Consider the following 24,917-nt stretch of genomic DNA (forward strand, 5'->3'; position numbering starts at 1 on the left):
GAAGGTTTCCTCTCCTAATGCATCATGACAGACCTGCCAATAAACAGTCATGCTCTTCTTTGGTCTTGTCCTGCGACCTTAAGCTCCCGGCTGCATGCACTACATGCTCAGCTGATCTATAAGGCAACAAAATTGACATTAATGGTTTTATTAGACTCCTAATGGTGACTGCAATTGTTGCCCCTGTCAAGCATAGTCCTCCTAACAGACTGCTTAAGTCGAACATTTATTTATTTATTTCTCTCGACTGAAAAGAAGATTGAGCTTTTAAAGTTGTTCCCGTGAGTTTGGCGAACGCAAAGGCTGGAGTGAATTAATCTTCCCGGTAATGCGTTTTCATTTGATTGAATAGAATCCAGCGTACTATGGCATTCAGGGATTCGGGTTTATAAGGCCTGGCTAAAAGCACATGGGTTCTCTCTGCCAACGGACCACTCACTGACCCGGGACGGGGAGATGGGATGTGTGGGATGGAATCCCCAAAGTGTTCGCAGTTCTCTTCTAATTGATTATGTGTCACGGCGATACTTCCAGAATAGGACCGCCTCCTTAAAAGCTTCTGTTTGTCCGCCTGCTGATTTACGTAGGAGCATTTGCAAAGAGAGACACAGAGATGGAATTCTAAACTAAGACCTCAAATAATGGCATGATGTGATTTGTGAATGCACTCAGTGTGATTACCTCTGTGCTGTGATAGATCTATGCAAGCTGTTGACTGCGGGTTCCAGCACAAGAGCACATGAACACATGCCGCTAGACAGTCTGTCTCCACTATATGCTGCTATGAAAACTTTGCGCATTATATAGGCAGCATTTTTCACTTAAAGGTAATCTGTGTAATTCTTAATACTTTTCCCTGTCAAATTCTGCCATTATTTATTTACCTCTGTCTTTATTACTCTCTTGTCCTTCCAAAACTTTCTTCTGTAGAATTCTAGTTGGTGGATTGTGTCCAAGCAATTACAATAAATTGTAAATTATAGTGTTGTGATGCCTTCACTTGTAGCATTTAAACTATTGATTTTACTTTTTATGTTTTTTTTTTATTTGGATAAAAAAAGTATCGATAGTTTAAAAAAAAAATGTTTTTTAGGCATTTGGCCATAGGATGAAAATTATTATATTTTATTGGTTTCAACCTTCAAAAAGGATGTGCACTACATTCCAAATATTCTGAAGCCATTTGATAGCAGATGAGAGATTTAAGTCATTATTCACTGAAAATCTACTTGCTTGATCAGTGTCTGATTTTGGGAAGAGTTGTTCTTTTGATTGGGTTCTTTTCAATAAATCAATTGATTCTGTTCACAAAGTTAGCCTGAATGATTCATCCACAAATCTTGGTTCTCAAGATCAACTTCCTAACTCAATTGTTCGGGTTCAACTTACCGGTAATTAAAACAATTATTCACTAATAATTATAGAGCACCGCACATTATACATGGAAGAAACAATAGATATTGTGGTCATGAATTAAGAATTTGTTCCAGTGATTTGGTCATGTTTTATTAATTTGTTTCCTTCGTTTTAGTTAAATCATGGCCACATAGTGCTAATTTGTTCCCTTGGTTTAATTTAGTTAAATTATGGCCAACCTATGGGAACTAATTTGTTCTTAACTGAAATGATGGAATGATTTAATAAGTTGCGGGAACAAATTATAAATTCATAGACACAATATGTTTTATTTTTGTATTTTTTTTACACATATGTGTGAGGCTCCATAAATAATCTTTCCTTTCCAGAGAGCTGTTAACTTGTGAATTGCTTAGGGTTGCCCCCTAATAGTTTACTAAACATTAGTCAGCTAGAAGAGGCTTAGTCGACCAAATTTTAATTAGTCAGTTAGTCGCAGAAAAAACCTCCACAGGAAGTGGCGGACAGTTTTTGTGAACTGAACTGAATCAACTGATTCATTGAAAATATCTGATTCGTTCACGATTATTCACACAAGTCCCTTTTATAATTGCATCATTTGTTAAACATAAACACCACAGTCCCAATTTATTGTTATTGCATAGAAAAGACTTTTATATTTTTATGTTCACAAGTCACTTGTATATATTTTTTGATGCATTTGCATAATTTTTTGAAACATAAACACCACAGTCTAATTTATTGTAATTGCATAGCAAAGACTGGCCAGCTACATTCAGCTACAACCAAAGGCAGACCGAAAGGACTGTTCGGAAAGATGTTTTTATCTTTTGTAATTCCTTTTGATGACACTAGTTACACTGAAGTTACACACTTTATCTTTAAATCAGTTGCAGTTGGTAACAATTTCAGAGATCATATGGAGGAACCTCATTCGGTTCAACTGATGGGGACTTTGGAAAGTCATTTTGAATGCCGATATTGACAAATGTGATGATATAGCAGGGGTTTGTAGTTTTTCTGAACTTTCATCTGTTCTGTGGCCATAGCTGCCTGTGTAATTCACCACACAGAACAGGATTTGGATCAATTTACTTCAGAATTATTCCTGTCATCTTATCTATGATGTGGCAGCCATTGACATGGTTGGTCTGGAATCTCCTCAGAGTAAAAGTGATTTTGGAAGGGCTCACCGTGGAGAGTCTATCATTTTAACCAGCTAATCTAAATGCAAATGAGCATCAGGCATGACCCCCATCTTCGGGAAAAAAAGGTAAAATGTTTACAGAGAGGAAGTTTTTCCTTTGAACCAGTTCTGGAAGCACAGATACACACTCACCTGTGCACAACAACAACGAAAGGGTCATTTAAAATTGCTTGTGAAGTCATAACTGACAAATGCTAAATAAAATCAATGTGGCAGCTGGCATGTGTCATGTATTTAAATGTTAATTTTCATCCCCACTTCACTCATTCACAATCAGTCAGAAGTACATGCGAAACCAAATGAGAATGACAGTGGTTGACAGTCATTCTTGGTTCTGTTATGCCTCTCTTTACACTTTAGTGTGTCCGGGTTCGCAGGGGTCTCTGACTCTCATCGACAGCCTTGTTGAGCCTAGGGGGCAAGCATAAAATTCAGGGAACGGCTAATGGGATCATGTCCTGTCTATTTGATGAGAGAAGGTTCTCGTGCAAGGTCGAGCACATCGAGATGGCAGTCTCTCTTCTTCATTCCCACGCTGTCACAAACAAATGCAAAAAAAAAAAAAACAGGTGTCAATATTACAGCTCTGTTGCTTTTCACTGATGAGAGATGCAAACATCGTCTGATCATTATGGCCTGATGACCCTTATTTGATTTATGGATGCACAATGTATCTGTACTATATCTGTTATCTGCCGATACTAGATTTAAAAATATTATTTGAATATTTTGAAGTGTTATTAAATTATCAGGGAATGTTGCCTAAATACCAAATTTAAAATTACTGATTTAAAATTGTGTTTATTTGTTAATTAATTAATCAAAATAGCCTAAATATTATTTAAGAGATAAATGGTAGATATAAAAAAATTAAATATGTTTTAAAATATTTAAAATGTGGACTTCCATTCAAAAGTTTGGTGTATTTTTTTTAAATGTTTTTGAAAAAAGTCTCATGCTCACCAAGGTTGCATTTATTTGATAAAAAATACAGTAAAACAGTAATATTGTTCATTATTATTATAATTTAAAATAACTTTTATATTTAATGTATTATAAAAAAAAAATTTCAGGATTTCATTATGAATAGAAAGTTCAAAAGAACAGCTTTTATTTAAAATAGAAATCTTTTGTAACATTATGCTTCCTTGCTAAATAAACATATTAATTTCTTCTAAATAGTAGTATGCATTTTAAAATATGCCATTTATAGGTTATTGACCATGATGCAAATCATTATTGGCATTGTCCAAAATTTAATATCAGTGCATCCTGTCTAATCTGAGTCGATTATTAATAGTTAATCATGGGTTAGTACAGTCTGAATCTGATTTGATAATCCCATCTTGGTCTTGGGTTGATTATTGCAGCTCAGGTTCAAAGAGATGTTCTTAGCTTATCAATAATCATCTCCGAGTAAGGCTGGAATATGTAAAGAAGAGTGCCTTCAAGTCTGATTCTAAGCTAAGGTCTTCTCTTTGACCCTAAGCTGAGTGTTAAGCTCTGATACTGAGCTGAAAAGTACAGTATGTAGAGTAAGAGCTTTAGGCTGTGTATTTATGTTGTAGTAGAGTGACTCAGTGGACCCAGATTTAAAAGAGCTTTACACAGAGCCAGACCACTTTATTGACCCACAAATGGCTTGCGGATCCAGCCAAACCACTTCTTTTTAAAGTATCGCAAGTGTAATATGCAAATCTCCAGCTTTTGTAGAGTCTAAATATGAGGGGTTTTGATGTTTTTGAAAAGCAGTGGATTTTAGGGTGTTTAATTGAATTGGACCCACTTACTCCCACTAATCTGTTATTCAATTTTTAATTTTCACATACGGTACCTTTAGGAGCACATTTGAAAGAGTCTGGCATGTGGGACGTGGTAAGTCTATTGTTTTTTCCCCCTGCCACATCTGTGCTCAAAGCTCCAACAGTGCACTGAGACTGATTGCTATATTTCATCTGCCTCCGTTCCAAAGCCAGCAAATCACTCAACTGAGCATCAGGTTGTCCAGCAGCAGGTCTGATCAAGCACTGTTTCTTATTAGTCAAGTGGACAAGAGTTTCCATCAGCACTCACTTTCAGTGATTAGCAATTAGCAATTCTCTTTAAAATCAGTTATCGTAAGCTATTGCGACATTTCAATAATTTCAATATATAGTGAAGCCCTATCGGACAACATTTTCATTTCAGTGCATTTCTACTTCAATCACAATATCATGACTTACACTTTCTTTTCACTGATTTGCACACAGGCTAGATTCAAACTTTTGTCACCCAAATGAACACCACCACCACTACTTAGTGTCAACAGTGTGTAGAGTGTGAGATTTTACTGTAATCTAGACAAGTTTTCGGTCTTGTCACAGCACAAGGAAATTATAAATTTAAACGGCAACCTGTTCCTCTTAATACAATATATCAGAGTATCACATTCCTGCTCCACTGAACTGCTGCATGAAATCATGTTGGTTCAATTTCCTCCGTTAACATTAAGATGGTATGAATGAATATGTGTTCCAGAAAACAAGTCTTGCATGAGCGTTCGCTGAGACCTCAGTGGATTCAATATTCTGTGAGACTAATGGAGAATTATCACTCTGGTGTTTGCTGACTCTTTCTTTCTCTTACAGTCACCATAGTTACCTGATCTCCCATGACTACAAGTGTTCCTTCACCTCAAGGAGTGAAAATTATACCTGAATAAACACGGTTATATGAGCCATTTCCCTTTAATACAATAAAAAAAACCTGCTTTTCGACAGTCTCTCAGCCTGTATGTTCTGATATTTGTTATATCCTCTGGATGATTGTGTGGGGAAAAACAGTCTTGATGTATCTGATCAGATAAGGTCTATCGCAACTGAAGCCATCCACATCGGCCTTTCCTGTCAATGAGCTGTGCTTCCTGTTATCTTTTTTTTTTTTTTTTTTTTTTATGTTTGCAGCGCTTGTTGATATTGACACCTCTGTCTCGCTTGTACAAAGCTTGCGGCCTTATCGCAGAGCTTCTACAAAGGGGTCAAGGGAAGAGTTCTTCCTCTGGGGAAAAACATATTTCAATTTAAGTATGGTTTATTCATCGAGTTGCCGAGGCAAGGCTGAGCGCTAATGTACCTTCGCTGCCACCGAGCAATGAGGCTTTTACATGTCCCGAATACATGGCCTTGCATGAATTTCAAAGATGCGACTGGCCTTCATTCCTATAAGTGAATTTTTCATGTGTTTTTGTTTTATTTGAAGAGATCTGTGTCAGTTGAGTAAAACTCTCATTGATGGGGAGGTTCATTACTAGAGCGCTGGAGAGACCATGCCTCAGCAGTTTTCTGATATGCCCCCTCCCATGAGGAAATACAGGCAAAGAAAAACATGTTGACTGCGTTGTTGTTCCCACATCAGACAACGGTTTTAACTGTCAGAAATAGCAGTTAGCCCTTCAGGCGCAACCTTTTGTTTGTAGTTTGATCCGTCTTTAGCTGTTCGGGGCTAAAACAGATAGCTCATTGTTTCTTTTTGAAATGCATCATGGGGTGTGTGTGGGTGAATGATGCAGTTGATGTGTAAATATAAGGAGTGATGTCATTTAGGAGGGTCAAGGAGTTTGGAACTGATGTGCTGAAAAAATCTTTTGACACTTTTGCAACTTTCTGAATTTCAACTAGGGTTGCACAAATAGGTATCTATTTTTAAGAATATTCAGATTTTAATTTGTTTGTTTGATAATTTTTTATAATATGCTCATTTAACCTATTTTTACATTTTGATTTCCCTTGCCATCATCTAATGTTCACTTAAAATTAAGCTTAAAAGACATTAATAACATTTTAAGTGAAATTATTAGCAAATCTAAAAATAAATGTTTTTCATACTGTACTTTTGAATATTTTGAAATTAATGTTTCATTTTGATCGATTGATATTCTGTTTTGTTTTGAAATCATAAGATAGTACAAGATAGTATTTTAATACTTACATTTGTAACATTTTAATTTTAATAGACCATTTATCAGTTATGGGCCATAACAATTAATTATGTAAGTTGGAATTTTTGACTGATCAGTATTGGCCAGTGTTTTGATATCGATGTATCCCTACTTTAATCAAAATTTAAACTCATAATAATTTAATTGCATAAGATAACAAAATATCATTCCAAAAGCATCTTATTTTTTCATAACTAATTCAACTTTCCTGAGCTATTTTTGCAGTTACATTTAACCAGCTGGTCCCTGCAAGATTTTTGGTCAGTTCCTCGAGTTCACACAGGTGTCCTTCCAAAATACTTTTTTACTTCTTAAAATTAAACATTATATTAATGTATCACTTAAACACAACTTAATGTGAAATGTTTTGCTTAAAAATGGGCTATCTTTCTTTAAAGTAAATGCCACTGGCTTTGACATTTCTTATCAAATGCAGTGACATTCATACATTTTAAAGTGTGTCTTAAGTTTCCAACGTTTTGAGGACGCTGTGTATTTTGCACTTCACACTCCCTCACGGCACGCACAAACACAGGTAGATTATCCAGCACATCTGACGACTCGGCCTTTTGCCTGATTAGATCCCTGTGGAATACTCCTTCACACCAAACAGGAAACCAATGACATCACAATATCCTGTCTTTTTGGAACACAGCCCTGTGACATCATATTCCTCGCACTGCACTGTTGAAAAACCTTCAATTTGATAGAGCTAAAGATGGGTTATATTATACAAATCGATGCAAAATCTCCGTCAGTTTTGGTGTAATGCAATAACACTAGACCCTAGAATTGCTTGTGCTCTTCTAGGCCCTAGAAAGGCCTATGAAGGACTTGTAAATGTTCTCCGAGCTTGTAATCCTCTTAGATAAATAGAAGAGAATTTTTGCTTGTGAGGTTGCGATTTCCATAGAGGCAGATTCTTTCCACCGAAGCCCATTATTAAGACGTTTATGTTGTGGAAGAGGCAAAAGGATGGTTTCCTGTATTCTGTGAGCCATAAGCTCCTCCACCTGTAACGTGTAATTACATTGTGTGCTCGTGAAAAACGAAGAATTGTGATGTAGAACTTTTTACTGAGTAGAATGAAGCCATTTTGTTACATGTGTTTGCCTAAGATACCATCATGTTAGCATAAGCTCGCTCTTTGGTTTTCAGCTGTGAAGAGATTCATATACTGTAGTTTTTTTGGGGTTTATTTTCAATGTAGTCACATCCAGATGTAAGCTCATCTAGAAACACATGGAGTAATCGGATCTCCTGCAGCACGGGACTGTTTTACATTCAGCTCAGAGTCTGTTCTGAAGGAATTTCAGGAGGGTGGATTTCCAGATCCCATTCCAGTCTATAATGATGAAAGTATCAAGAATAAGAGTTGGATAATATATTGAAATTTGATGCATTGAAATTAAGCAGCATTGTAACTAATATGATTTTAATGCGATGTTATGTTTCCTACATTCTGTGTCATTAAAATTATTTCACAGTCATTCCGTGGTTTGACTATAGGGATGTGCCCTTTACTAATTTAAATAGCATTTAAACTGAAATTTTGTTACTGACTAGTTTAACAAACCCCCAGAATACAGTCAAAAACAAAAGTCTGTATGAGCAATCCATTTGAAATAGCTTACTTAATCTATGAATCGCTCAAATCCCATACTAAATGCTGCTAAAAAAAAAAGTCATATACAGTACATGCGAAGTGCTTGCCTTGCATTACGATCATTGAACATTAAACTTCACTTTATTAATGTTTGCCAATATAGACATTTATTAAAATCAACTGGCATTTCAGAACCAATACTTAAAAACTCAATATCCTATTATAAACAGTATTCCTAAAATAAAAGTTAGATTGCACATCCAGGTTTGAGGACGCTTCTCATGTATAAAAAAAAACATGACAAGTGCCAATATGGAAAGAAAAGTTTGTGTACCGGTAACTATACATTTAAGAGTATTCTAAAGTTTTCCGAGTGGACATTCCTTTGAGCCCGCTGTGAGTGACATGCAAGGTCTATGGTTAGATTAAATGATTTTGTTTGACACTTTTCAAAAAAATTATCATTTTAAAATGCAACAAACATGACAGCAAGTTGAACGTGACATTTGTGAAAATATAAAAGGGTAAATATGGGGAAGAAAATGATATTATTTCCAATGTCGACTTGCAGCAGCAGAATTTAGTCATGTAGTCTCGCACATCCATAGTTGTGACTCACAAATATTACAGTGTTATATGTAATATATAATATATATATATATATATATATATTACCTTATATTTTATCTTGTCTTATATATTTTTTTTTACTGCATTTGCAACTAAATATTTAGACAATCTTAAACTGACAGATTTCTGCTAATGAAAAGGAGGCATGTGTGGCTAGCTAATTTGCGTTGATGCCTGTGCAGAGATGTTTTGATTGCTGTGCTTTTTAACTCAATTAGATAAACATAATTTCGACCCGCAGTGCTCGCCTGTCTCTCCCGTAGATCTACAGTGTGGTTGATCTTGGCCGCTTCCTGTCGTCTTGGACTATGCTAGATGATTGTTGTCTTTTGAAGGTGTTTGATGTTACTCACAGGAGTCAGATGTCATATAAATCTGTCAGCAGAAACATTGAAGTACATACCACTCTTTCTGCAGATCATATTGCTTGTGGAGAACAACTAAAAGTTCCTCTAACATAGCAGAAGTATGTCGTAGCACAAATGATGTGAGGTGAGTTATGTGGCGAAGTTAAATTCTTAAGATTGAGGGTTTGTTCAATTTCGTTCAAATAAGCAATAATAATTGTAGTTGCTATTGAAAGCGCCGCTAATTAGTAAAATATTATCTTCTGTACAACTCTTGATTTTGTTTGTATATCTGTATAATTTTTCAGAAAATATGCGATGGCAGCATACGCAACATGTCTGACAGCTGGTCTTTGTTTCGTACGACATGTTTTCGGTTGGGAGCTGCCAAGTATGAAATATGTAGCCAACGTCACACCCCCAGCGGATTAAACAGCGGCGTGTCACACACCTGGAGGATAACTGTCCGGTAGCCGCCCTCGTTTCCACTCTCCTCACGACAGAGGCTGCTGCTCTCTTGTTTTTTCTTGCTTTTAATGGTTACAGACTTAGGCAGTGGTGTCAAAATTTATGAGGGACTCGTCCCTCAGGGAAGGACAAGGAGAGAATTAGACGATGAGAGAAAGAGAGAGAGAGAGAGTGTGTGTGCGAAGCAAAGAATAAGTAAGTGAGATAAGGACAGGCAAAGCTATGAATCTCCTGAGCAGAAATCACCACATAAGGCAGTTTGATTGGTAGCAAGTGGGTGTGAAGAAATGAATCATCCAGTCTCTGTTTTAAAAAAAAAAAAACCTTTTCCTTTTCTTCTTCTGCTTTTCTTTCATCCCAAAGCCTGCTTCATCCTCCTCCTCATCAAGCCTTTAGCCTCCCAGCCATTTTTACTGGGCTGTTAAAGAGGTCATTTGGGAAAAACAGCCTTCACTATCACTGTGTCCTGTCCTTCTAAGGATCCAAACAGTGGATGTTCACTAGATCACATCAGAAGTATAGAGCATGCAGGAACATCATTTTGTTGATTAATGTGGGATCAAGGGTGAGGAGGACGAGATTAGCTTTGTTCCAAAGCATATTGAGCTGCCTACCTAGACTGTATTTTAAGACATCATCTTCTGAAACTGGATCCAAAAGGTAGGCAGCATGATGTTGCTTTTTAAGATTCCATTTTGGCCTTATAATTCAAAAACGAGTATCCTTCATTGAGAATGCAATCCCGGAATGCATTGCTCAGTCAATAAGATCAGTCAGTACAATTTTCTTTGTTAAAAGAATTGAATATTTTCATTCAGCAGGGATGCATTAACTTGATTAAAAGTGACAGTAAAAACGTTTACATTGTTACAAAATATTTAAATTTCAAATAAATGCTTGCATAGCACAATGCTAACATCAAACTCCATTGGAATAATTTGCGTGTGCTATGCAGAGTTAAAAGTCTGAAATAAGTTATTTTGTTTTTTATCCTAACTTAAAAGGCTGTCTATGTAGACGGCAAGACAGCTCGTTAGGTTTTGTAACAGAATTATTGATTCGTCATTTGCTCTCTCATTTACGTATTCTGTCACTTGTCGAGTCTTCGTCGCTCTCTCGTTATGCACCAGATCTTTTCTTCATTTCCACGCAAATGTGACGGCCCAGTCGCCTAATGCTTTGTGACAAGTCACAAAACCTTGTTACATTAATCATTGCAGGATGTGCTCTCTGTCACCCACACCATCTGAATGGTTTCCTCAAAGATCTGCTCATAAACTCCTTACCTAACCATTAAAAAAAAAACAGATGCAATATTTTCCAAACCAAAAATGGATATCCTGAATGAGAGAGGAGGTGTGGTGTTGGTTTAGTGTCATAATCTGCTCAAGCAAAGAGACGATTGCGATTTATTTGTTTTTTACATTTATGAATGCTGTTTGTACATTTTGTGATGCTCCCTTTCTCTTGCAGGTGACATCACTCAGAAAGGATATGAGAAGAAGAGGTCAAAACTGCTCGGAGCGTATCTGCCACATCCTCCAGGTAAGAGCCCCAAGTCTCACCTCACATTTAGAGGGTCACAGAATGCATTTGTACCCATAGACTTGCATTTGCACAGGTTTAACAGATGACTGAACCAGCTTTCTACAGCAGATGGGCTTGCCTTTCTTTCTCTCATTTAAACAGATCCTCAAAACCTACAGTGGGAATTGGTTTCCTGTGTTTTAATATTTTTAGCTTTAAGATCTCAGCAGATGGATTTCACAGTCGTTCCCTTGTTCATAAACAAGCAATGACTTTCATGGGGCATCCTAGGCTGCATCACTAGGCAGTTGGTAAGGTATTCAGAATGGTTGCACACATACAAATGGATCGGGTTCCAACTTTAATACAGGCATATGGGATTTATTTGCCCATTTTATCATCTGACAGACAAAAGATGTTTTCTTAGAGAACTTGTATGATTTGAAGTATCATTCATGTCTGTAGCGCTTAAAGTTAGAGGTTAGCTCACATCTCTAACTCTTAAGTAATATGTTTAGATGTAGGTCACATGATCATGATCAGATATCCGATTTAGAAACGCATTTGAAAGTGGCCCAAATCAAATGTGAAAAAATTGGAAGAAGATTCAATCTTTGCCAGCTATAGGTGAAAAAAATCTGAATCGGTTGAAAGTGTAAATGTAGCTTTAAAGTTTGAAGTTCCAACGGCTCTATTTAGTCTTTTTACTCCTGTGAAAATCTTATTTGGAAAGCGAGGCCATCCATAACCCGATCCGGCCCCAGACTTAATCAGTCTATTTGCCCGCTTGTTCTTCAGTGCTGCTTTAAAATGAGCTGATAAGTGACTGTAGGCACCAGAATTAAGAGGCTCCTCTAAGCTCTTCTCAAGAGCTTCATAAAAGGTGCTTAGAAGTTTTTTCTCTCTTTTTCATTGAACTGAAACAACCTCTTCTTATGAATATTACTGGGAAAGAAATCAAATGTTCAGTGTTGCTTTTCAATACATGATTGCTCAGTTGATCAACCCAGTCACCCGTTTAAGTGCACTTAAATACTTTGCATTTAGACTATCGATAAAACGCAGAGTGTCTCCAGCTTCAGATGGCTTTAGTCTTTAAAAGTGCGTTTCCATCATTAAAAGGAAGAGATAGGTAAAGTAATTGCTTGGTGTTGGAGAACGTTTTAATAGGAACTGCTTTTTGATGATTTATTCTCTATTACAGTTATCCCAGACAGTATTCATAACATATTTAGACTAGTTTCACAATCTCTCCTTGCTTTATGACTTACTAATATGAGCGTGTTCCATGAATCAGTTCAAATTGATTCAGAATTCTCTCAAAAACGTTCATGGAACTCTGTTTTAAAGTGTTTTTGTAAAAAATGTATATAGATAAATATTGCTATAATTATTTTTAAATGTGTGCATATAATTATTACGTTGTGTGCATTTATTTTTCATTGGAAAATGTATTATAACTTTTTTTACTTGATATTTGAGTTACCTTTTTGAAGGCAGTTTACAGCAAATGCATAAATATCAAGATATTTATCTTCAGATGGCTGAAAAATATATAAATCAACCAGGCTTACTTTCAAAGGTAGTGCTGCTTTTAGAGTTTGGTAAGAATTTATGTAACTTTTGAAGGTCTCTGATTTATGCTTGGCATGTCTGGCTGCATTGTTGATTAGCAAGGCTTCTGTTGCCATAGCAACAGGCAGCCCGCATATTCCCAGTCTGGCTCCCGGCGAAAAAAAAATACATGACATCATGCTCAGGCACAAAGCATGTATCGTGGCGTGAGGAGCGGCATGCGCCAGACTCAACGCAACGCCTCCATTCCCGCTGGATCTCATGTTATTTAACAGTCCCATGATGACATGAACTAGTTTAACGATCAGTCGTTTATGTAGTGGAACAAGGGAACGTGGCACTGTGACACCTCCCTCAGTGCCCAGCCTGATTGTGTGTGTGTCTCCTAGTTCTTAAGAGCATCAGGTTACCAACACAGAGGAGAGATTGTTTCCGCCGCTGCCTTTCACTGAATGACAGGCATAATTAGACGTTAACCCAATCAATATTGATTGGTGACTGTTACCCTTGGCTTTTTAGTAGGAGGAAGAGTGTGTGTTCATTGTACTTGAGTCAGAAAATCACATCCTCTGCTGCATGAGCTGGTGTATGATTCTGACTTAACCAGTGTCTCACCTTCTGCCTTATTGAATGAATAAATCCACTGGCTGATGTCTTGGGCTATGTCAGCACGGGGCCGAAATTGATTTCTCCGGCTTGCACGCTCTTGGCTGGAGCACTGAGTGCAACCTGGGCCACCTCACGTGTCCTAAAATCTGCCAGGAGGAGCAGAGTGGTGCTAAGCTCTCCGCTTAGAATCCAAGACAACAAAGAACAACTGAACAGAATAGAGCTGGCTCATCACAAGAGCCACTGAAATATGAGTCATTGTGGAACAATCGCTGCTGTGTGTGCCTGGAATTAAATATTTTATTTATTCTCAATTAGGGCTGCACTGGTATAGACATTTTGGCAAATACGGATAGTCTATAAATGTCCCACATGGAATCTGCAGCTTCCTGCAGAACTCCGCAGAAAGCTCTACAGATTTCCGCAAAATGTCATTCATAAAATCAAAACATCTCCGTTCCGCAGAATTGAAAAAGGTTACATTTGAAATAAAGTTACATAGGTCTGTCATTGTTTCAATTGGTTTGATTTTTTAAATGGCTTGCATTTCATGTAATTTAAATTTGTTTCATTTTTTTTTTTATTTTGCGCTTCCACACAAGTAAAATCAATTTTAAGAATCAAAACATTACAATCTATAGAAGAAAGGTTAACTTAACTGTTTAGCACTTTTTTTTTTTAATCTTGGCATTTATTTATTTTTTGCTTTTTGAATTGCTTGAGGTTTTTTTTTTTTTTTTACATAAACATAATGTACTGTATATTAGGAAGGTTACATACTTGTCTGGCATGTTTGTGTCTTGTCATAGAAAAAGAAATACTGTCATTATTGTCTCTTTCTAATAAATACAAAAACTAATATTGGCCAATGCCAATATGTTGTGCATTTTAATTACTGCTGTGTCAGAGACCAGTAAACATTTGGGTTTAAAGGGGTGAGAGATAAAGAACAAAGAGGCTGACAACATGTTAGAAAGAAAAGCTACACTGAACTGAGAAAAGATTGTAGGTTGTTAAGGAAACCCTGATTAAAAGAAGAAACTCTGATTTGTTCTAATTAAAACCAGAACAAATCCAGGTTTCTCTTAGGCCGTCTGTGAGAGAGAATGTTACAGAAAGAGATCAATAAGGTGGATATGTAATAAATGAGTCTCTGGCTGAGACGTGTAATTGTCCCTCTCTTGATCTCTCTGTGTCATTTAGGGCTAGAGGCGTCCATGGCACACGAGCGCCGGCCACCCATGGCGCCCTCCTCTGCTTCACGATACCACCGTAGACGCTCCTCTGGCACCCGTGATGAACGTTACCGGTCAGGTGAGTCCACGGCAGGGCGGCAGCATGGAGTTTATTCCAGCAGTTTGATGAGTGATCCCTCATGATTCTTACACTGGAATGATGTGTGAAATATTGTAAATGCCCAGATTTCCAGAGTTAATAGTTATACAGCAAGTAAACAAGAGAAATAAGCTGTTTTTCAATGGCTGCAAAATAAAATGTTTTTTAATGAGGGATCAAGGGAATAAATTAATTAAATGAAATTAAATGTTTAATTAATTTTAAAATGATGTATCACCACTGTGGGGTTTCAGGGTTAAAATATCAATTTCTTTATATACTTTAAAAACAAAATCCAGATAATTTAGCTACTTATATCATATATACACACACACAAACACATTTATAAATATACTGTATATACACACAGATAGAACACACATAGATATACCTTAAAATGTCATGCATTTAAATCATAAACAGTGTGTGTTTGTGTGTCAGATTATGGATTGTTTATCCATCTCACTGGCCTCCTCCCTATTGGCAAATATACAAATATTGATATATAATATGTGTGTGAGTGTGAGACAGATTTATCTGCTATGAGCTATACGTATTAAAATGATATCTGTCTCAGTCTTGTCTCTGTGTGTTCAATAGGCAACCACACATCCATAATTCAAAGCTGAAAGGATAAAAATAGGGTTCAGTAGTCATGAGACAGCATTTATTGAGCTTTTCCTTACCGTAGAAGATTTTATGATTTATGATATTTCTGAGGCAAGTTTTCCAAAAAATAAATTCACATTTAGTGTTTGTTTATTTGGATAGATCGATAGATAGATACTGTGTACGATTCACCAATGCTCATTCTTAGCCTCTGAAACTACTGTACTCTTCTGCTGATAACACACTAAGGCCAAACAGTTGAAGAAAAATATATATCAGCTCCAATCAAATGCCTGTGGATCAAATCAAGCTCTTCATATTCCATACCATTCAAAGGTTTGGGGTCAGTTTTTTGTGTTTTTCTAAAAGGTCTGTTATGCTCACCAATGCAGCATTTCTTTGATTTAAATATACAGTAAAAAATAATAATATTGTGAATTATTCTTTGCAATTTATAATAACTGTTCTATTTTAATATAATTGAAAATGTAATTTATTCCTGTGATGCCAGAGCTGAATTTTCAGCATCATTACTCCAGTCTTCAGTGTCACATGATCCTTCAGAAATCATTCTAATGTTGATTTGCTGATTTGCTGCTCAAGAAACATTTCTATTACTATCTATCACTGTTATCACTAAACAAATTGAAAAAAAAAAAATATTTGGAAACTGTGATACATTTTTTTTTTCATGATTCTTTGATGAATAGAAAGTTCAATATTCAGCAAAAGATCGAGATTTATTTGAAATAGAAATCTGGTGTAACAAGTCTTTACTGTCACTTTTCTGAATAAAAATGTTAATTTCTTTGAAAAAAAAAATCACACTGACCCCTAACTTTTAAACGATTGTGTAATTTCAGAATATTGCTGTATTTTGTGTTTCATACGGAGATATTATGGAATTTAATTATTTTTCCAATTCTGTTTTGAGTCTATTAGAACAGAACAATGGCATCAGTGCAACACTTCCTGTAAAGATCAGTTCTAGCCATTCAGTTAGAGCAATGCAACTCGAATGACTTTTAGTCAGTGCTCATGTTTACACGCACAGTGTTTCCCCCGTTAAGCTCTATATTCTGGTTATGTCTTTATTCTGAAAAATACATTGACGTTTTCCTCAGCCAATGGGATATTGAGGTTTACATGTAATCCGCATATTTAATGAACACGCACATTCTTTTCCAGTTCCCTTAACTGCATTTGGACCGTAATTAAATAAGAATATGACCAAATTCACATAGGAATATTCTTGTACGTTTAAACACAGTCAGTGTGTTGATGGAATATGTTGTTCTGTATCTCATTAGAGAGTCCAAATAACAGCTTGGATTATTAAAAGCCATGACTTTGCTAGCGTGAGGAGTGCAGCCGTGGGTACAATGTACAGTCAACTCTCTCTTGCGCACACACACACACACACACACACACACACACACACTCACACACACACACACACACACTGAGATGAGTCAGTATTGCAAGATCACAGAAGGGCTGGAGGTGGTGGCTTGGCTCTCGTCACACACTCTCACGACCATCATCCAGTGAGACTCATCTCATCCACGTCACTGTAAACACCAGCTTGGAGGTCAGCGGCCAGTTAATACAGATTCACTTCATTTCATTTCTCGTTTTTTTCATCCTCAGATGTCCACACAGAAGCAGTACAGGCAGCACTAGCCAAACACAAGGAGAGGAAAATGGCCGTTCCTATGCCGTCCAAACGACGATCTCTAGTGGTACAGACCTCTATGGATGCCTACACCCCCCCAGGTGAGCTTCACACCTAATTCTAAATCATCATTCATTTAAAGTCAACATGAAATCAAAAATAAACGCACTCTTACTTTCTTAAAGGGTTAGTTCACCCAAAAATGTTGTTCCAACCCTGTAAGACTTTCGTTCATTTTCGGAACACAAATTAAGATATTTTTGATTAAATCTGAGAGCTGTCTCTCTCCTCTACAGGCTTCTCTGTAATTGAAACTTGCCAGCCCACAAAGTTAGTTAAGACAATGTTTAAAATAGTCCAAGCTCACTATTGGCCGACGCTTAAGCTAAGTTTAAGTGCGAGGGTGCGCGTGGCAAAAATGACGTCATTGCGGTGTGGGCGGTCGTGCGCGTTGGGTGCGCATCCGAAGATGAACGACTTCGAACCGAATCTGTCCGAGCTTGAACTTTTCACCACACCGGCACCCAGTTTGCACGTCTAAATTAGTTGGTTACATTAAAAAAAATGAGCATACAATTGCATAAAAAGTATTTTTAATGAACATAAAGGTCCATGTTTAATAAAAATGTTCACGAAACTTAATGAAATGTTTAGTGAAATTAGAAAATATGTAAGAGATCGTTAATTTAGTTATGTTGTATACACATTCTCAGATCCATATATTTTGTTTTATTGTCACGAGTAATAATCTCAGGGTTTACTGGGTTTTACACGATTCTTTTTGTAGTGTGGTATTGGTGGTGGTGTACTAAAATAAACATTGTCACGTCTGTATAGCTTTCTTCTTCTCACTGCTGATTCCTGATGGTTTAGAGGACAATTACTCAAGTCACCCCTATCGTTTCAAAGAATAGTACAACGGCGAGCGCGTCAAGTATAAACGCCTTGTCCGTTTGGGGAGTCTGCGGAGACTCGCGCTGCGGAGCCAGGCGAAAGTATAAACAAGGCTTCAGTAAATGTCTTTACTAACTTTATGGGCCAGCAAGGATTTTTTTCTTTTTTTTTTTACAGTGAAAGTCAATGGGATCCAGTGTTATTTTGCTCCACTTCTGAAACCGCTTTTTCAGCTAATGTCATCTAGGTTTTGGAGGCAGGGATAATAGTGGTAATCAATAGCCAAATAGTGATATTGCTACTTCTGTATGAAGTGCAGCCTTTCTAAAAATAGCAAAAATTTCTAAAACGCCCACTTTTCATAATTTAATGTAATTTAATAACGTACATTTATGTATTTTTATTTGAATGAATGCTTGTAATAAAAATACAAATATTACTTTGACATAAAAACCTGTTGCTAAAAATATATATGTAAAAAATATATTTCATTATTTTTATCAATCTTTTCATTACCAAATCAATTCCTTAAAAATGCAATTTCTTTTGGAAATGTTTCTACTTTACTTTTCATTTAAAAATCCTTTCAATGGGTTGCAAATCCCTTTTCATGTTGACTTTAATTGCACTTGTCCACCTTCTGGGCTGAGTGTTGAGTGGGTCTGAGTGACTCTCACTAGGCCTCTCCCCCCTCTCCTCTCTGCCCCCCCTGACAGACACCTCGTCCGGTTCGGAGGAGGAGGGCGGCCAGGGTGAGGGTACCCCCACCTCCAGCCAGGGCAGCGTCAGCATGGAGCACTGGATCAGTCGGGCCATCCACCAGGGTTCCACCACCTCCTCCTCCTCATCATCAACGCAGAGTGGGGGCAGCGGAGCGGCTGGGCGGCTGGCTGACGTCCTGGCTCAAACACATGTCGGCAAATCAGGTAACGCCCTGCCTCAGCAAACCCTGCTTCCACATCTATCCCTCAGCCACTCACTCCCACAATTCCTGCCATGCTTCTAAACCCTGCCTCCCTCGCCTATGTGTGTTTTCCGCACCTTCTTTTGCTCCTTATTGTATATCTGTGCTGTCGTTGGACCACGCTTGCCGTCATTGACATGAATCAGTGGTAATCGCATCTGAAATTGACTGTCGAGAGGTTTAACTGTTAAATCAGTAAATAATCATTAATGCTTGTCCGCGGTGCTCAACAATAAGGATGGTCCGCAGCCAGTTTTGAGAGCATTTTGGGGCAGAGAACAAGACGGTCACAATGATCACTGTTTTACATTTGTTGATCACATGTTTGTGTTTTTATGGCTTGCCAACATAACATTTTCTGTGCTAATTTAATTGTTGTTGTGAATTCTGATGATTTATGTCACCAAGTCTGTGTCTTAATTGTGCAAATGATTTATGATAGTTCTTGCAGCAACCGTTAGAATGGGTCAATTCATAAATCACAGTAAGCTAAGCTTTTTTTACCAGTAAAAGTGCATTGAATTTATAGCGGTCATAGAGTTACAGATATAATTTGTAACTCCATGTTATTATTGTTTAAAAACATGAGTATAAATGATATAGTATTGTAAGTAATTACTTTTTAAGTAATAATTATATATAATCAGTAATCATTATAAAATTATTTATTTGTATAAAATGTATATTTAGGAAAAATTAAAAAATTAAAAAGCAAAAAATTAAGAAATTCATATTCAAGAAAATTTCACATTTAATAACAAATAAATAAATATATTACTTTCTTGCCCGTATAAAAGAATGTTGCTAAAAAGTATTTTGGTTAAAAATAATTTAAAATATTGTTTTAATTTTTATCTTTTCATGACCCAGTCATTTCCTTATGGATACATTTATATCCCTAATTGTTTTCTTTTTAGAATTTTCTTCTTTTAAAACATAAAGACGAAAAAAAATATATATATATAAATATATATAAATTAATTTCTTTCTGACACATGCAAAAGCCTGTATAATTATTATAATTTAATTTAATATTACTATTGTTATGTATTATTTGTTTATTTATTTTAAAAAATCATAATTTAATTTAGTATTTTTTTATATATACATATATTTTGTTGTTGTTGATGTGTACAAATCTACTGGCCTAACCAGACCAGCAGAAAAGATCCTTATTGTTGAGCCCTGAGGTGACAATTCAGTCAACACAGAGTCAGTTACACCTCCCAGTTTTGTCTGTTTAAAGTAGTCCTCTTGACTAGCCTGTGCTGAACAGATGTTAAATCTATCCAGCAAGCTGATTTTTAATGTAAACAGAGAAAGCAGCAGGAAGAGGAAAGAGTTTTACTGCAACTTTCCCCTCCTCCACTCAGAGGCCAGTGAAAGAAAGAATACTCATTTTCAAAAACCTCACGAACCCTCTGTATCCAGAGGGCTTAAAGTTGTAGACTGTGGCTAAGTGATGAACTCTGGTATCTTAATAGAGCTATGATGGTATGTAGGAGTGCCCTGTGGAGCAGTTTAATGTCTAAAGAAAGGAACTCATCTCTTTCACACTGTCCTGTTACCTCTCTCCCTTCATATCTTTTTATTTCCCCTCACGTTCTACCTCAGTTTCCCTTTCCTGTATCAACTTTCCTTCCTGTTGTGTGTTTTAAATCACTCTATCCTCATTTCTTTCCACCTTCACCATTTTGTTTCTTCTTAAGGGCATTTTACACGGTGCACGATAAACAACAAGTTTTACCAGCTCTTTTCCATAAACCCAAGTGGTGGCAAACGTTGCCCGCTACTGCTTTAGCTCCGTGTTAGCAAGCGAAAACATTTCTGAATGAAGTGATTACTGTAAGTATTATATTCCATGTTTCATACAAGACATAGATAATTAACCTACCCTGTTAAAAAAATCCAGCCAATTTTAATAGCAGGTTTAAGCCTGGGTAAGCTGGTCTTAGCTGGTTTAGCTTGTCTCACCTGCTAAAAACTTCTTTAAAACCAGCTAAACAAACAGCTTGACCAATCCTGAAGACCAACTCAGCATTGTAGGCTGTTTTTGTTGAGCAGGAAACGAAATAAAATGGCCTATAAAATAGGCTAACCATGAATAGAAATAAATGTGATTGGTGAGCTGACATTTGCTGTGTCTGAAATCACTCATTCTTTTACTCATTCACATTGTGTGGGCAGCAGGGAGCAATTTTAGACGCATCAATTCTGAAAGTTACTAAAAACATTAAAACTAAATGCAGTTTGATTGGTTGTAGAATACTGACACATACAATCTTGTGATTGGTCAATGACACAAAATCTTGGCAAGCTTTCCTTGCCGCCTCCACTCTGCCACCAATAAACTGGGATCTCGTGGTCACCGTGTAAAATAGCCTTTCGATTCTCTCTCTCTTACTTCCTTTTTGTCCTCCTACATGATAATGTTGTGGTACCATCTAAAAGCAGACAACCAACCTCAAGAGACTCGGTCGTGTTCGAAGCTCTCAGAACATTGTTAGTGCGTATTTAGGAACACAGCAAGGATGGTTAATGTCTCTCTCGGAAATTTTTAAACACTTGACCAAGTGCAAAGTTCTACAAGTGCTTCTTAGGTTGTTGCTTTTGTCCCGTTTTCCCATATTTGTCCTGTACCGTTGGGAGAAACATGGCAGTGTGGGTGCCCCTGTAGGAATGCTCAATCATTCCCACCTTCTCCGTTCCCCCTTCCCCTTCCATGCAAGACATCCAGAGTCTTCGTTACTCTGTTGGGAACATGGCACCGTCCATGCTCGGCTCATCAGCCCCTGTCCCTCCTGCCCATCCATGCCTGCGGTCAGTGAGGAAGTGGACGGCTCTTAAGGTTCTGGTTCTCCCCCTTCCTCCCTTCCCCATCCAGGGCCAATCGCACACCTCTCGTTGAAAAGGAAAACTATGCTTGGCGTAGCAGAGAACGGAAATTTGCGGCGCTCCTGTGAGTTCGGATCAGATCTTCTCTGGCCGCCACCCTTGGAGTCGGATGGTCAGTATACTAACTGATGCTACACACACACACTTACATCATGAACTTCCCCCAATCATCCGATCATCCAGACCGTCTTTGTGTCCTCCATGTGGTTCTCTCTGGAGTCTGGGGGACGACGGGCCCCTCGGTGTCTTTGTGTTTGGAGTAGCGTGCTGTGAATCTTATGACCTGATGTGTTTGAACGTCAATTCTTCTGTGTATGTACGATTGAGCACAGTTCTCTTAGAACAGTTATGAGACGTTGTTTGTGCTGTTGAATTTGAGATATGGTCTTTCTGTGAGTAGTAGTGACTGTGTACCTTGTGTGTTTTCTAAATATTTATGTTTTTTTAATTAAATTATGAAGTGTGAAATGCTGTTTTTTTTAGGCGTCCAGTCTGCTTTTAGATGTCCATTCTTTGTCTCTATGTGCTTATCGTTGTTGTTCATTCCCTACCTTGTGTTTTTCAAGGAATAGTTCACTCAAAATTGAAATTTTGTCATAATTTGCCTACCCCTTTAAACTTTCCAAATGACTTTCTTCTGTGGAAAACAAAAGGAGAAATGTTTATGTTCACGCTGCCTTTTTTCACACAATGAAAGTGAATGGTGACCGGTGGCTACCACAAAAAGGCACCATACAATCATAATACAAGTTGTCCATAAAAGTTTGACACTATTTTCCAAGTCTTCTGAACCCATATGATAACTGTGTGAGAAACAGACTGAAATTTAAAATCATGCTTGTCACCATTCACTTACACTGCATAGAAAAGAGCAGCTGAGACATTCTGCATAATATATTCTTTTATGTTCCACTGAAGAAATAATGTTAAACAGATTTGGAACATGATGGTGAGTAAAATTATAAGAGAGATATCTTTTTTGTGTGCACTATTACTGTAAAGGGGTCATCGGATGCAAAATTCACAGATAAAAAAAAAAAAATTAATCCTCAAAAAGTCTAAACACTCTCAATAATCAGGCCGTTTGGATTTTCTGAGCACTATGATGTCATAATGCTCATGCTCCGCCCACGACCACTGACATACTGTCCCGTATTAGCATATTTCTGCCCTCAGCCATTTGACACCCCCCATGGAAGAGAGAGGTGGGGTGAGCAGTGGCTCATTATCATTTAAAGAGACATGCACCGAAACAGGTCACTGTGAACAGAGCTGTTTTTGTGGAGGTAAAAAGGGTGTTGTTTTACACATCCATTGAGGAATTTAACCAAAGTATATTACAAACTTAATATGAACACCCTAAAGAATCATACCAACTTGTGGAAAATGGGCATCCGATGACCCGTTTAAATATTAGTGTTTTGTGCTACTGTACCTGTCACTACCTGTGTGTTTATCTGTTAAACATGCATGATTATTTCTCTAAATGTTATTTGCATTTTAACCATTGAAATAATTTTCTCATTGAAACACAGGCACATGCTTATGTTATACACTATTCAAAAGTTTGGGGTCAGTAAGATTTTTTTAATTTATTAAAGAAATTAATACTTTTTTATCAACAATGATGCATTAAATTGATCAAAAGTATTTCGCAATATTACTGTTTTTACTTTATTTTTGATAGAATAAATTCAGCCTTGGGGAGCATAAGATAATTCTTACCAACCCCAAATTTTTCAACTCTAGGTTATATAGGTGTTTTGATAAATTGCTTATATCATTTACTATAGTTTATATATAAAGTATACCAAATGTTTTTGAACAGTACTTAAACCAAAGATGTTCTCATTTGAATGTAGTGATGAATGAAAACTGATTGTAATATTCATTCTCATGTGTCTCTCCAGACTAAAAATAATCTGTTTTTCTGGGGTTTTCTAGTCTCAGTGACGCATATTTGCCAGCAGGTTCCCTCACGTGACTCAAGATGTCATTTTTATTTGTTCTCCTGCAAGCACCTCTGGGCTTTGAGGAAACTCCTTTTCCACCACATTAGTGTCCGTGTCACTGAAGAACAGGGGAGTGGGGTGAAGAGAGAGAGAGAGTGATAGAGGGAGAGAGTTTAGATGTGGGTTATTTTCAGCCTGTTACGTAAGGACTCTAGCTGCTGGGTGTTTTCTCGTACACTCATCACGGATGATAAAGGCAGGAGACGAGGCAGGGAGGCCAGTGATGAAGCAGGAGATGAGGTAGTATATAAGGCAGGGAGGGAGTCTGGAGATTAGGGCTGGAGATTGATTTCCCAATTTCACTCGATTCTGATTCACAAAGCTCTCATGCTAATTTGATCCCAATTCTGATTTGATTAGATTCCTATTCATTTGGGTGTATTTCAACTATGATATTCATTTTGCTTACATATTCTTACAGATGGAATAAAATCTCTCCAACAATGGTTTGAATGTTTCGGACCAGTAACTTATCTTTTTGAGCTATTCTTTAAAAGAACTGGCTCATAGGAGTTATTTGTTTCTGGAGTCGGGCTCCACTGATCATGCTGTATGTTATTGATTCACTAAAAAGAAGCGGCTCATAAGAGTAATTTCTTCATGAACCGAACTATTCTGGTTGCGCTCTACGCTATTTGTTTGATTCACTAAAAAGAACAGGCTCATAAAATAATTTGTTTCTGAGTTAGGCCACGCAGGTCGCATTGTATGTTATTGAGTCGAAAACAAGCAGCTAATAACAGCCATTTGTTCAAGAATCAGACTACTCTGGTAACGCTTATGGTTTTGATTCACAAAAAAATCTGTTCTCATCTGTTTGTGAATCAGGTTACACTGATGATACTCTGTTTTTAATTCGCTAAAAAGGACCTACTCATCTTAGTCATTCATTTGAGAATCAAGCTACACATCATAGCCTACTGTATGTTTTTCATTCGCAAATAAAGAACAGGCTCTTAAAAGAAATTTGTTTTTGAATAAACCGTTCCGCTGTATGTTTTTGATTTGCTTAAAAAGAACCAGCTTGCTGACAAGAGTCGTTCATTCATGAATTGAGCTACAAGTTGTGCTGTATGTTTTTGATTCACTAAAAAGAACCGGCTCAAAGGAGTCATTCTTTCATGATTCGGACTACCCTGTTTTGATTAAGAAAAATGGACCAGCTCACAAGAGTCATTTACACTGTTAATGTTGTATGTTACTGATTCACT

The 24,917-nt window shown here is 37.1% G+C and overlaps 1 protein-coding gene across 6 annotated transcripts in view; it reads left to right on the forward strand.

Annotated features, from left to right (window-relative positions):
* Window positions 1-24,917, forward strand: part of dip2ca (disco-interacting protein 2 homolog Ca) — a 98,262-nt gene that overhangs the window by 35,364 nt on the left and 37,981 nt on the right. For 4 of the 6 annotated variants that reach the window (XM_081353048.1, XM_081353050.1, XM_081353049.1 and 1 more), the window contains exons 2-5: window positions 11,085-11,156; window positions 14,526-14,636; window positions 16,917-17,042; window positions 18,516-18,761. In XM_081353048.1, the coding sequence (XP_081209174.1) occupies window positions 11,085-11,156; window positions 14,526-14,636; window positions 16,917-17,042; window positions 18,516-18,761 (555 nt within the window). The remainder of the gene's footprint in view (window positions 1-11,084; window positions 11,157-14,525; window positions 14,637-16,916; window positions 17,043-18,515; window positions 18,762-24,917) is intronic. The other 2 variants (XM_081353051.1, XM_081353053.1) reach the window with 1 other exon arrangement.

Source organism: Scardinius erythrophthalmus, assembly GCF_964197995.2.
Source record: "Scardinius erythrophthalmus genome assembly, chromosome: 22".
NCBI classification, from domain to species: domain Eukaryota; kingdom Metazoa; phylum Chordata; class Actinopteri; order Cypriniformes; family Leuciscidae; genus Scardinius; species Scardinius erythrophthalmus.